At 41.2% G+C, this 14921-nt stretch overlaps 1 protein-coding gene and 1 pseudogene across 1 annotated transcript; both read right to left on the reverse strand.

The window, feature by feature from the left end:
* Nucleotides 1-2574: 2574 nt before the first annotated feature.
* LOC148675614 (gap junction Cx32.7 protein pseudogene) lies at nt 2575-3919 on the reverse strand (annotated as a pseudogene).
* Nucleotides 3920-8993: 5074 nt separating this feature from the next.
* LOC148675615 (gap junction Cx32.7 protein-like) lies at nt 8994-11400 on the reverse strand. The gene is made up of 2 exons (XM_088623527.1): nt 10433-11400; nt 8994-9089 (listed from the first exon to the last, which is right to left on the reverse strand). The coding sequence occupies exons 1-2, from the start codon at nt 11390-11392 to the stop codon at nt 8994-8996; spliced, it is 1056 nt and encodes a 351-aa protein (XP_088479653.1). The 5' UTR covers nt 11393-11400.
* Between the last annotated feature and the right edge of the window lie 3521 nt (nt 11401-14921).

The following is a 14921-nucleotide window of genomic DNA, read 5'->3' on the forward strand; positions in this document are numbered from 1 at the left end:
CACTTTTCACCCTCTCTTGCGCTTTGGTCCAGCCGTATCCAGCAGCGGCATTACAATTAAATAATATTTATGTTTAAATTGATGCAGGTATATCGGTCTGTTGTGTACATATCACCTTAATTTCACCCAGAAATCCAAAAACAACATAAAAATAAGAGCCCAAGAACAAATACCTAATGCAGAAAACTGTAACCGCCTTTAATAAAGAGCACAACAGGGTATCACCAAACAATCACAATTTAAAAAAAAGTCAGCCAGTAGTGACTGGGGTATGATCTTGATTTTACTCAAGAAAAATTGGGACTGTGGCTTGTATAGTCCTCTAATTCTGTAGTGGAAAACTAGAAGCTCCAGAGACAATTATTAATTAGAGCTTTCCACTGTACAGCTCTTTGTTTAAATAATTAAATCCTTGGAGCAACAAGAGAGTTAAAGGCAAGAGTTCCACTTTATGTGCATCAGATTTTGCAATAAGTACTGGTAATTCTATCATATTTAAAAACATAATCTAAAAGGACTATACTTAGCAGTAATACGGTTTCTGCTTAAATTGACTCTTTTTATTCTACAGTTTATTCTTCTGGACTGGTGTGAACACAAGGAAAGATGCTCTCATTTTCCAGGGCAGACTCCATTCTTTAAAATATTCTGCTAGGTAATCATTCAAGTAATAACTCGTGTGCAAGGTCTATGCAGAAATATGAAGCCTATCATGAGAGAGGGGCTGACCATGGCATTTATAATGTATTGGAAAGTGCAATCATTGAGAACTATGAATTAGGTGAAGACGACCGTAGTTGATGTCACAACTTCCAAATGTTTGTTGAAAAACTCCTGGAGTTCAAAATCAAGTGGAGACAATGTTCTACAAGTTCTTTTTAAATGGCAGTGCAAAAACAGAAGCTCTTAGAATTAATCAGTAGGAGGTTATTGGTCTCTGTTTAAACGATTAAATACGTGGACCTAGAAAAAGTAAGAAGCGGGAGTTACACTTTAATTATACCTTACAGATTTTCATTAAGTTCAGGTAAGTGAATTGCATTGCAAAAAAAATGGAAATTTAACAACTAATCCTTCTATGTTTGTTACATACAGTGTTTATAGAAAGTTAACACACCATTCCCAAAGTAACATATTTTGTGGCCTATCAGCCTGAAATCAAGACACATTAAATCAGAACTTATTTTACCGTTACTTACACAAGTGAAAAGCAAATGTTCAAACTATCACACCTGCTCGCACCAAAGTTTCACAAATTGCACTAGAATCACCAGACCTGTCAATCAGCCAGTTGCTGGTGGAATTATCAGTCCCACCTGCAGGCACTTACACACCTGGCTGTTTAACACCTGCCCATGCGATACTCCAGCACTCCATCTCAGTGATTCATCCCAGCCTCGGCATTCTCTGACTTTACTGACAGAGCTTTCTTTGACTTGGCTTCTGGGATTTGCCTCTGGGTTGTTTTCTCACGTTTTTTTCTGGTTTTGAACTTTACCGCTCTCTACGACTTCCCTTTGGGTCTTTGATTTCAAGTCTCCCTGGCTTCGACCCTTACCTGTTTTCTTCTAAAGGTCTTGGACAGTGTCCTAATTGGCCTCAGTAGGTCACTACTTACCTGCCCTTGGATGCAGCCTTCAGCCTCAGACTGCTGCTTTTTGACAGGCAAGTGCAGCCTGAGAAGTAACTGAAATGAAGACCTTGAAAAATAGGTTTTGAAGAAGGCTCAACAGCTGATTTATTTTTTTTCTCTTCATTCTTTTCAGCGAGCGTGGAATTATCCTTTACCTGTACATTTACATGAAGAAAAAAAGGATTGACATTGATTTGTACCACTCAATTCCCTCTCTCATTTTTGTTATTTAGTACTCAAATCAATATTTAATTCGTAATAATTAAATAATATTGTAACGCCAACGCCTGGTGGTGAGGAGGAAGCGCCCCTAGGTGCTCGTAGTACCGCTGGGAATGCTGGGAGTGGTAGCCGGGGAGAGTCTGAGGGTCAGCACGATGACCAGCGGCTGACCCTACCTGTGTAAATAATGTCCTAGTAGTTCTAGTGCCCTGTGTAGTCTTATAAAAGTATAACGTGTTGTTAAGTAATTACCACCCTAAAGATGTGTACGTGTTCCGTCAGTCTCCTCATGTGCGTGTATATCCTGTGTTTGGTTTTGTGTGGTTGTTAATGAATAAAGCTAGCGCTTGGTTTGTTAATTTCCTGGTCCTTTGTACTGAAAAGAACCTGTAAACGCTACAATATTTAAATGCACATCTGCCTATTTTCTAACTACATCTTCCAGTTCAGGTTCAGCCCAGGGAGCCTGTCCTGGCAAGCAAGGAGGGTAAGGCAGGGTACAGGGGTACACCCAGGTCAAGAATTGAACCTGGGCCCGACTACTGACGGGTACAGTATTAACCCCTGAGCCACCACACTGGCTTGCTTAAATGTTGCTGCATACTGTACATGCAATTTCAGTTCCACAAAAAAACTTAAATCACACAAAAAGGTGTCAAGAAATGATATTAATATTGTACTGTTACAAATGGGGGGTTCCAATAATAATTCAGGCACACTTGGTTAAACAAATATTTATTACAATGAAAAGACACAAAACAGTAGCATTCATAATATATGAAATAACAACCACTTTTAAGAAGGAACACTACAGTGCGAAACCCAAAACTAAAACTTAGCATACTGAAGTGCAAAATGCTGAAAGGAAAGCAATATAACTTCGATTGTATCTAGTTTGATTAAACAGGTACTTGGAGCCACAGACAGCATGACAAGCACAAGTTACACTTTTACTGTACATCTTACTGATGTTGCAATAATACCAGTAAATACATGTATATGGCATAGAATAAAACTGACAGGAGTATATTTAGAAATTGGTAATATAGCCACTAGCACTACTATATTTTCTACTGTCATAAATGTTAGTGTCTTTCTAGATTTTCCAAGGTACAGAGCTGAGATGAACACAGGGAGAGCTGCCCTCGTTTTGCAGGGCTGACCCCAGTTCTTTAATCAAAGTACTCTCCTCCTCTGCATCAGTGCTTTTAGTGTAACCATTCCCAAGTTTCCTCCCATGCAGTTCAGCCTCTAAGTTCACCATTTCTACAATTCATGATCCTCATTCCCGAAATTGTTCACATCTGTAAGTGGAACAGCTGGACTAGTTGTGCAGTTTTTACTCTTCTTCCGTGTGCAGTTACAGATTTGTTTACCACAAACATACAGGATTTCAATAAGGTTTAGGACCAAAGACACAACTGCAACTACAAGCATAAACAGACTAAAAATGGTTTTCTCAGTGGGGCGTGACAAGAAACAGTCTATTCCATGTGGGCAGGGGGATCTATAACATATAAACCCTAAATACAGCATGAACCCGTAGAGGTAATACTGGACCACAATGAAAGTCACTTCAAGCAATATCTTAGCAATAATATGTGCCATATAAGCACTCAGCAAACTCCCTCTGATTTTGACTTTCCCCTTCGTATTTGTGTATTTTGGTAATTTAATGGTTTTCTTCTCTAGCAGATTGTCAGACTCATCTTGTTCTTCTTTCAGCTTGCGTTGCCTCAGCTTCTCTTCCTTGTGGATAACATGCAAGACGTGTCCCAGGTACAATAGGGTCGGGGTGGACACAAGAATGAGCTGAAAAACCCAGAAGTGAATGAGCGAGATTGGGAAGGCCTTATCATAACACGCATTCTGACATCCAGTATGTTGAGTGTTGCAGGTGAAGAAGGCCTGCTCATCACCCCAGACCTTCTCTCCTACAGTTCCCAGCAGCAGAATCCTGAAGACAAACAGGACAGTCAGCCAAATCTTCCAGATCACAGTGGAATGGGAATGTGCCTTATCCAAGCATCTGAACAGGAATTTCCAGCCCTCCATTCTTCCCACAGTTCTTAAAATTGAAATATCTAATAGCACACTACAACAAAAAATAATGTATTTTTTAATACTATGCTTTATTCATACTAGACCAGAAATCTAAATCAGGATTCTTTCAATCCAAAGAAGAAGACTTTCATCACTTGACTTGTTATGAACTTCTGATTAAAATTAAAAGGTCACCTAGGGCAATAATAGGAGGTTTTAGGTTATTTTTTGTAATAGAAAATACTCCCGTTTGGAGCTCATTAAAAATTCATGTTCTAAATGTGCTTCACAAATCCCCGTTTAAAATGCAAAATATGTGTACATCAATACAATAATATTCAATATCCTTCCGTTATTTTAAAATGGAAAATAACATTTTTTTTACTTTAATCTTTTTTTCCAAAACGCAGTCTTACTAAATGCAGTGCTTAATCACAAAACGTACCAGTGCAAAGTACCGCATAATGTTCAAAACAGCACGAATATCGATTATTGATGGTGAAATATCTAGAGACACGGAAAAACACTTTAAAATGACGAGCACTGCCTTTTACAAGTTTCCCTTTATTCTTACAATTTACAATTTATTCTTACAATTTACTGTAAGTTGTGTGTTTTTGTTTAGGCAATAGAACCAATCCAAATTCTCGATTTCTCTAGCAATGGAAATATATATATTGTAACGCTTACGGCCGACAAGCAGTGTGTGTAAGAGCCGGCGTACCAGAGCGGGTGACGTCACCGCCCTTCCCTGTGATAGCAGGACCACAGCTACTGGGCTGTGGAGAGATCTCTCTTTAGCTCACGGGGCTAGGTCGCTGCAGAGAGAGACGCGGAAGTCCCGGGTTCGAGCCTCCAGTCCGGATGGGGCCGACCAGATGCGGCAAGGGCGCCCGCCTGAGCCCCTGTTGCGTTACAATATGTAGCAACTTTTATTAGAAAAACTGGAGGTCAGGTCCTAATCTCACACACTTCAGCTAGCCTCCTTGTATACACTAAGTCTCGCACCCGGGACTTCCCGTAATGCATCTCTCTCTGCCACACAGTCCACACGCTGCAACAACCCGAGAGACACCGCACATCCGTCTCTCTCTCGCATTTATTAGGGTCGAACCCAACTACTGAAATGGTCCTTTAGTGAAATGGTCTTAAACAAGCACCTTCCAGCTGAACGTCAAACATTTGTGGGACTGGGACTTTGCAAACAATGCTATGGAAGCCCGTTTCCGCCAGGGAGTAAAAGGAAAACGCGCTATGGCATCTCGTAATTGCGACTTTATATGTCACATTTGCGACTTCGAAATAGCCCACATTTCATTGTCTGTCCTTTTGTTATTGCAGCGGATTCGGGTTCCAGGACTTGTGCCCTCGCCGCTCCCACCCTAGTTCGTGCCTCACTGCAGTGGCTTGAACCCGGGTCCTGCCAGCTGAGCTAAAGACCTTCTTTAGCCTCGGCGGCCAGCATCCCAGTTACGCGCAGGGGAGGGTGGTGCTGTCACCACACTGCAACCAGATCGTACAACCTGTACGTCGGCTGTTCAGTTACGCTATATTCATAAATCGTACAGAATCTTTAAGGCCTGAAGACTTGTCTTGTCAAGTGCCCTGATACAAATCAAATTAATCACACTAATTTTTATGGAATCCCATTTCCGCCAGGGAGGCTTCCATAGTACCCAGATGGAATAGTGGACGGTGGGCTTTTAAAAAAAGTTTTTTTTATTTAAACACCAGAAATACAAAAACGGAGACAGCATATGAAAAAGACAGAGAAATAGACACATCCAGAGGAATTCACAATTATACAAGCTTAAAATTATACTTTTTACATACTTCCATTGTATGTCTTGCCTTTTGATTCTTTAAATTTCTAAAAGAATTTAAGTAAAAAAGGAATTGTACTTTAAAAGCATTAATAGAGGGGGCACTATTAGACCATTTACTTTTGTGGATGAAGTGTTCAGCCAACATATTTAACAGATTAATAATAAGAACATAAAACGGTCCGGAGGCTGAAAAGCTGATCAACATATTTGTATTCTCTCGAATTGACTACTGCAATGCTCTATTCGCTGGGGTATCTAAATCTACTCTGAACAAGCTGCAGTATGTCCAAAATTCAGCAGCCAGAATCCTGACCAGATCTAGTGCAAGTGTTCACATTACTCCTATCCTGGAGTCCTTGCACTGGCTTCCGGTCAAATTCCGCGTAGACTTTAAAATCCTCATGCTCACCTACAAGGCTTTACATGGCTTGGCACCTCAATACCTGTCTGAACTTTTATCGCCCTACTCCCCACCTCGCAACCTCCGCTCTTCAAATTCTGCCCTCCTTACTGTCCCCCAAGCCCGTCTACATTGTATGGGCGACAGGGCCTTCTCCTGCTATGCCCCCAAGCTCTGGAACTCCTTGCCCAAGGATATTAGAGAGTCACCTTCTCTAAACTCCTTCAAATCCAGACTCAAAACCCTCCTTTTCAGAAAAGCCTTTACTTAACTGGTTCCATTCTTCACCCCTCTGCTCTTCTTAACACCATCTTCCACGGTCTCCTCTATTGTTATTGTTGTATTGTTGTAATTATAATTGTGTCCTGTCTTGTGAAATTTTCTTATTTATTGTTGTAGTCTTTTATTTATTGTTATTGTCATCCTGTAAAGCGCTTTGAGAAGCCACCTTTAAAGGCGCTATATAAAATAAAGTTTATTATTATTATTATTATTATTACTATCGTTCAGGAGCATGTCAAGAAAGCACAGGACACTTCAAAGTCTGATTATGATCAAAAGGTTGTGGAGAGAGAAGTTAATAGAGGTGCAAGGGAACAAGTAAAGGTTTATTCCATGCTGTAAAGAGAAGAAAAGAAACACAACGTTTCGGCTGTGGAGCCTTCTTCAGGTGTTAATAGGGGTAAGTGTTAGTGTAAGTGTAAGTGTTAGTTCTGCTCCTGTCTAGTGTGAGCAAATTGTATTCCAAGGCAGGGGCCGTATGAGGTGGTGGAACGGGTAGGGTTGGTGTATACCTGTCATGACCCCCAGCCAGCGGAGACGAACTCTTAAGCGAACTAATCAGCACCTGCAGTGGGTTATTATTAACAAGCACCGCCGCACGAGTTAACACACCTGCACACGCTCGACCGTGTGGCACGCAGTGCTATTTATACCATCCTAACCTGCTTCCCGCTGCTCGGTATTAAGTCTACTCCTTGAGAGCTCTACCTGGCGTTTTTCCCATACCTCGTTTATTCTGGATTCTGCACTCCCGTTCTGTCTTTTCGACTTTGGACCTCGCCTCTCGTCTCGGACTGTTTGCCTCCTGTGTTCTCCCCAGATGACGACCTACCTTACTCCTTTTGACCATGACCTTGCCTCTTGCTTCGGATTGTTCGCTTCTATTGCACTTCCTGATTACTGAAACACCCTTTTCCTTTGGACCACGGACTCGCCTGTCATATTGGATTGTTCGCCTGCCTTGTCAACTACCCACTCCTGCGTCTGCACAGGATGCTCGTATCTCTCCATCAGGGATTTCTAACAATACCAACCTGATAAACAAAAGAAATAACAAATTTACCACATCAACCTCTTGAAATGATGGTAGGAATGGGAACAGACACTCCTGGTTACTCAAACGGGGGTCATACAGGTTTCTCTGTGTGTTTGCAAGGAGCAAACTGTGAACCAGGTGCAGATCACTTCTGAACTCACGGGCACTAAGTACCAGGACATGAAGCAGTTCTTAAGCCGAAATCCGAATATGTCAGAGGTACAGTATGTCTGGAAGAACCCAGCATGAAGAGCATGAGATAATAACCCCACCAAGCATTGTAATATGGTCAATACCATATAGGGTGCCTGCAGCCAGGAAAAATGAAATAATTCAAGTAGTTCAAGTAGGTACAGTCACTGCGTCAGCAGGCGTAATCTACAAAGGAATAAGTAAAAGTTTATTCCATGCTGAAAAGAGAAGAAAGGAAACAGCGTTTTGGCTGTGGACCCAAAAAAGGCTCCACATTGTTTCCTTTCTTCTCTTTTCCCCTAATAAACCCCCATGTGTCTTTCCCTGATGTCCGTTTCCAGCCTTTTCCCAGATTATTCCATCGCACATGGGGTCTTGACACCACACTCCACAGGAGTCTGACCTGGCTCCTGTGACAATTCAGTGACAACTGGGAGTCCCATATACAGCCCTGCCAGGCTGCTGTAGACTGTTTAGAAGATGCTGGGGTGAAACATTAAACCCTGTTGCATGACTTTTAGGCAAATTAGAATCTTGGGGTGTATGGTGGGAGGGGGTCAGGTCCAACCCCTTATTGATAAAGTGGTTGCGGTTAAAAACTGGGCGAAGTGCTTCTGGGTCTGATAGGGTATTATCGGTGTTTTATTCCCAGGTTTGCTGTGAGGGCCGCCCCACTCGCCGATCTCACAAAGTTCACTGCCCCTAATGCGGCACGATTAGAACCAGGAGGCTGAGAATTCTTTTGCAGTTTGCATTGTGTCAAGGTCCTGGCTTCTCAAAAGCCTTCTTTATTTTGCATGGGTCTCAGTGCAATACTTTCCCAGGTCTGGGACTCTGAAGAACATCCTGTCTTGTTTCTCAGCCACAGGCTCCTACCAAGGGAATGCAGACACAGCATGTGGTTGTAGCATGTAGAAGTGTCTGGCTATATTATCTGCTGGGCCGTGAATTTTCACTGGTGGTTGATCTTGCCCCTCCGACCTGGATGAGGCTGAACCAAGAAAAAAACTGCTGGTTTGAGCCGGGAGGGGGTGTGTGTAGCAGAGCAGATGAGTCAGGACTATGGAAATGGCGTTGAACTGCTGGAGGGTGGCATTGTGAAAGGCTCAGGGATACCTTCCCTGCATTCTCAGGAGGAAATCAGGGAAACTGTCTGCACCTTGGCACACCAGCTACGTGCACAAGCATTCACCTTGTCTGGATGACCCAGGACAGTGAAGACGTCAGGGCGACATCCTCGAGGGATATGTATACAAAAGGTTACCATATATATTCTGGTGCAGTGAAGTTAAGATGATTCTTATTAAGCAGCAGCCTCAGTGGTTTACGTGTCGGCTCACTGGTAAGGAAGAAGGCGGGTCAGGAGCAGAGCCAGCCGGACAGAATTGACCAGGTGAGGAGCTCCCCCTGCTGTGGGAACTTTGACGGGGGGTCAAAGGCGTAGTGGAAGGGCGACTGAAGGGAAGTCAAGGGAGTGTTAGATCGGGGGGCTCCACTAGATCGGGGGGGTGGTTAATCTCCTGCAGTTTGGGTTGGGTCTAAGTGCAGATCCCCCAGCTACGCTACCACCAAGAGAGATCTGTTGCAGGACACAATGAAAAATATGTAACGTATGTAATAAACAGTATAAAGGTTGAATAGGATGTAATAAAAGAATGCTTTTATTTAAAAAAAAGTGCTGAGCAAAGCGGCATGGTGGTGCAGTGGTTAGCACTGCTCCCTTGCAAAGCGGGAGCTCAGGGCTCAATTCCAGACCTGGAAAACTTAATGAGCTTCCCCTCTGGGAGCTCTGGCTTCCTCCCACAGTTCATGGAAACAGTGGGAGGTCAAATGGCTTTGGGGAAAATGGGCCCTGGTGTGTGTCTGAGTCCCAGTGTGCCCTGGGATGGACCCCAGCTTGCAGCAGCACTCGCTGGGAGAAGCTCTGGCTCCCCAGTGACCCTGCATTGGACAGAGGGGATAAAAATGGATGGAGGGTTAGGGGATTGTGAACAGGTGGATTATTAATAATTAATATAAATAATATGAGGTTTTAATTTATACTGCTCCAGGTTTGGACCAAATCTGCATTGACACATAACACAGAAGGACTGCTTACATTGATTTAAACTTGATGAGTGTAACACAAAAAATGAAGCAGCAGTAAGTGCAAAACTGGTTCAAACTCTTCAAGTACAAAGTTTTTACATGCATTATGTTACATGCAAAAACACTTTCATACAGTGTGAGTAACCATCTGATTACACATGCACCCAATGTTTGCTTTTACAAGTAGTTTAATTAAAAAAAAAGCCATATACTGTAACTCTCTGTCTCATTCCTTTCTTATGCAGCTTGGATAAGATTTGATAATTACAGGGCAAGAATATCATTCACAATACATTGAAAGAGCAACCACTCTTAAGAAGGGACACAAACGTTTTGGTGTCAAACGCAGAACAAGCACTTAGCATATGGAAGGAAATAAGGCCAAAGGGAAAGCAGTGGGACCTTGATTGAATCGAGTACAAGTCTTTGCTGTTTTCTATTGGTCCCTTTTAATCTGCAGTGGGAAAACAGAAGCTCTTAGAAAAAGATCAACAGCAACTTATCTGTTTCTTTGTTTGAAAAGATAAATACTCTTACGAGCCACATACAGTGTTACACACACAATTTACACTCTATAACTTACAGATTTTGCAATAAGTACCATTAATACCTGGCATTGAAAAACAACCCGAGAGGACTATTTTTAGAAATTTGAAATGTAAAAACCAGTCCTAATACATTTTCTACATAAATGTTACTCTTCTCTCTACATTTTTCAAGGCACATACAGAGCTGGACTGAACACAGGGAGAGCTGCCCTCGTTTTGCAGGGCTGACCCCAGTTCTTTAATCAAAGTACTCTCCTCCTCTGCATCAGAGCTCTTAGTGTAACCATTCCCAAGTTTCTTCCCATGTAGTTCAGCCTCCAGGTTCACCCAGTTCGGGAATCCATCATCCTTCTTTTTCAAATTGCCATCATCTGCACACAGAGAAGCTGCAGTAGCCGTGTAGGTCTTCTGCTTTTTCTGTGTGCAGTTATAAAGCTGTTTGCCGCAAAAATAGAAGATTTCAATAAGGTTCAGAGCCAAAGAGACGACTGCAACCAGAAGCATAAACAAAATAAAAATGGTTTTCTCTGTGGGGCGCGACATGAAACAGTCTACTTGATGTGGGCAGGGAAAGCTGTTACATACAAACAGAGGTTCCAGCATGAAACCATAGAGGTAATACTGGCCCACAATGAAAGCCACTTCAAGCAATATCTTAGCAATAGTGTTTGCAAGATAACTATTCAGCAAACTCCCTCTGATTTTGACTTTCCCCTTCGTATTTGTATATTTTGGTAATTTACTGGTTTTCTTCTCTAGCAGGTTGTCAGACTCATCTTGTTCTTCTCTCAGCGTGCGTTGCCTCAGCTTCTCTTCCTTGTGGATAACATGCAAGACGTGTCCCAGGTACACTAGGGTCGGGGTGGACACAAAGATGATCTGCAGAACCCAGAAGCGAATGTGGGAGATTGGGAAGGCCTTATCGTAGCACACATTCTCACACCCAGGCTGCTGTGTGTTGCACAAGAAATCTGACTGCTCGTCACCCCAGACCTTTTCTGCTCCAGCTCCCAGCACCAGAATCCTGAAGACAAACAGGACAGTCAGCCAAATCTTCCCAACCACAGTGGAATGGGATTGGACTTTATCCAGCAGTCTGCCCAGGAATGTCCAGTCCCCCATTCTTCACTCTCTTCGGTCTGGAATAAATTCATTGACATGGCATTACACAATAATGACAATAATAAAACATACAAACTCAGAAAAATAATTTGTGTGTTAAAATTTACAAAAAATATTAAATGTTACAGTATATAAATCATATTGAAATTTCATCGATAACTTTTCTATTTTGATTGATTCAGTGGATCTTTTCTTATCTTTCCTTACTTACTATTGTCCTGCACTTTTTTTCTACAGTTAACCAAACAGTCAAGAAATAATATTAGTCTGAAACCAAATCAAGTGAACATGTTCATCAGTGTTTTTTGAGAAAAAGGATCATCGCGTTTATATTAAAGTGTGCTGAATCTAGGACACTCCTCGTTCATTTCTGTGTGATTGTTAATATTTTGACTAGCTGAATTACGTATTGTCTAAGACCAGGGTGATAGAAAACACTTTTAACCAAAAACATCTCAATGTACTCTCTTGTAGGGAACTAATTAAACAAAGTTAAAATCAATACAGAAGGAAAAGGAAATGTTTTCCATATATAATAAAGATTTCTAGTTAGTTGTGTACTGAAAGTTAAAAAAAATATTTAGGCAGTTATTATCACAGTTCTTTTGGATGTGGAGTCCCGGACAGGAGATTGCAGTATTTATGTCTATCTTAACAGAGGGGTCCAAGCTATCAAAACACATTCTTTTTCTTCATGACAATTTAAATACTTTCTTGTTGATAAACATATTATTATAGTAAAAATAAACACACAAACCAATGTCTTTATACATGGCAACAGAAGACAGATTACATGCCAGTCCTAGTTTATCACTAATACAACATTTTTAATCTTATGGGAGCCAAGGACTTGACCTTCCCCAACGTTCAAACACAGACTGCTTTTAACAGGAGATATTGTATTTGAATTCACTTTCTTTCTGTGTATCGCAATCAGTCACTATTGTGTCATGATTGACTTTTTCCTATTTCAGTGTAAGAGGATTTACTCCCTGATTGCTAACGGGTTTTACAGTTTTATAGATTTTTTATATCTAAAATATATACATCACTGACTAAGTGAGTTATATGAAAATAAAAAGAAAATCAGCAGTGTAATTTTTCAGGATTTCATGTGAATTCAAAGAATAGATACATCCTTTTAGAAAAATAGTAGATGTTCATTTAAAGGGAAGATTTGTTTTGGAGTGACAGTTCATATTGCTATTTCTGAAAGACCTGTGTCCTAATTATTTAGGAGAAACCCTGTAATTGAAAGGCAGTAAGTGCTTGATTAGACCTTTACAGGCTGTTCCTGCACACAGTTCCTGGTTTTAAAAATACCTAGTTGTTGGTGTACTGCCTCTTGGAATGTTCAGTCTTTCTTGAACTTAATTAAATTGTTGCTTCTCTGTTTTTGTATCAACAACTCCTATCAGATTATTTACGCAGGTGAGGGCTGTATCAGGCAATCAATCTTTGTTTCCTAAAATGAGCTAAACTCCAGAGGCATAAATCAAAGGGTTTCTAAAACCTAGAAATGGTACAGTGTACATGCTAATTTCTGACGCTATTAATCTTTTTTGGAACTGAAAATGATTAAAAATGACAATATCCAGCTAGTAGTTCAATCAAACATCTGGTAAATTAGCCAGGCTAATTAATACTAGTAATCATAACAATTTACTTCCATTTTGAGTGCTTTTCAATAAACATGTGGCACTTAACAATAGCAGAAATATAACACAACAGAAGCAAAAACTAGATTTCAAAGGATTTCAAGGAATTGGAATAAAAAGTATGACGAATGTTGAAAACCGCTATTCTGGTGAATACACAGTGGGGTAAATCACACACTCTTTTCACTTCCAAAAAAACACATTTTAAAATGTGTTACTTACCGGAACCAGTGTCTGATGTGAAATCGGGTCAGTTCTGGTCTGATCCCAATGAGATCCAGGTCTTCACCACTCAGCAGCTGGTGATATCATGCACTTTCAGACAAAGCATCCCCTGAGTCTAGAGACAGGGATAGAGTGACCTTTCCCCTTCACAAGGAGGTCCTTATTAAAAGGAATATAACTTTGTTAACTTCGACGTAAAGCATTAGATAAAAATTAGTTATGATACATGTACAAAAAGCTTTCAACAGCTTGAACCTTAGGAAACACTTTTCAAAAAATGTTTTTTTTTTCCATTTGAAAAAATAAGAGTACAATAATATTTAATAAACTTTTGTGCATGATACCTTCACTAACTTCTCAAGATTAAAGATTACTATGCGCTTTGCATGGAAAATCTATTTTCTGAAAATTACATTTGCATTTACATTCTGAGCATATGTTAAGTAAGATAATGTATTCAACTTCCTCAAACACGACACACACACTCACACCAGGGCCAATTTTACCAAAAGCCAGTTAACCTGCCAGCATGTCTCTGGTTTTGGAAAGAAACCAGAGCACCTGGAGAAAACCCATGCAAACCCATGAGAACATACAAACTCCACACAGACAGCAACAAGGGACTGGACCCAGGGCCCACCCAGCACTGTGAGGCAGCAGTGCTAACCACTGCATCACCTGAAGTGGAGATGGTCATGAAAACCTGAGTGCTCAATCTGAGTGCTCTTACAGGTGAAAAGCAAACAAAATCTGCTCTTTTTTCATTTCACTCTGCGTTGACAGGACCTGAGATAAAAACTGCCCTCCAAACATTAACGCCATAGGGAATTCTCACAACCATATTCCACTGGGGCTTCCCTCCCAACCCAACATCCTTTCCTCTCCCAGGATCTTCCAGCTTCTCCGTGTTGCAGGATGTCCCTGCCACAGGAACATTTCGCCCAGACCCACCCATCATCCCATATCTACGACAACCTCATCTGCGCAGCTTCGTGTCCACAGTTCCCTTAAACGCCCACAGCCACCTGATGCTCTAACAGAAGCCTGCAAATCACAGCAATTTCTTTGCTTAAGGCAGTAGAGATCAAAACTATGTCCAAGACGACAGCTCCCCATTCTACCTCTCTGGCAATGATTACAATAACCTTTCACTCTGTGTCCTTTTACTGTAAATGGATTACGGGACTCCTACTCTTGAAAGACATCAGAAACTAAGATTATTCTTAAACTTGTATCACACTTTCTCCTGTTTGTCTCCCATTTCTCCAGTGTCTTTTTATTTAAAAATCTCCACAAATGACTGCTTACACTTAAAGTGCAAAATCAAACAGCATTCCAAGAAGGAAACAAAAACAGTTATGATCCCAATAAACTAACTTCACTCCTGACACTCCTAATAAATAATAAACCCCACTGAAAACAAGGACTCAGAACCTGAACATGAATGTTGAATGAGGACATCCAGGTGTTTACTCCCTCAGAACTGCACTGCAGCATGTTGGACGGGATGCATGTGGGACGTTCTAGAGTTGCTCTAATGAAAGCTTTGGCTAGAAACTATATTTTACGGTTTGGATGTTACCTGACATTTGAGGGACACAAAGTGGCCAGACATTGCTGTGAGGACTGTTCAGCTATGGAATTCC

This window comes from Lepisosteus platostomus, chromosome 3, assembly GCF_059453375.1.
Source record: "Lepisosteus platostomus isolate fLepPlt1 chromosome 3, fLepPlt1.hap1, whole genome shotgun sequence".
Classification (NCBI taxonomy): Eukaryota; Metazoa; Chordata; class Actinopteri; order Semionotiformes; family Lepisosteidae; genus Lepisosteus; species Lepisosteus platostomus.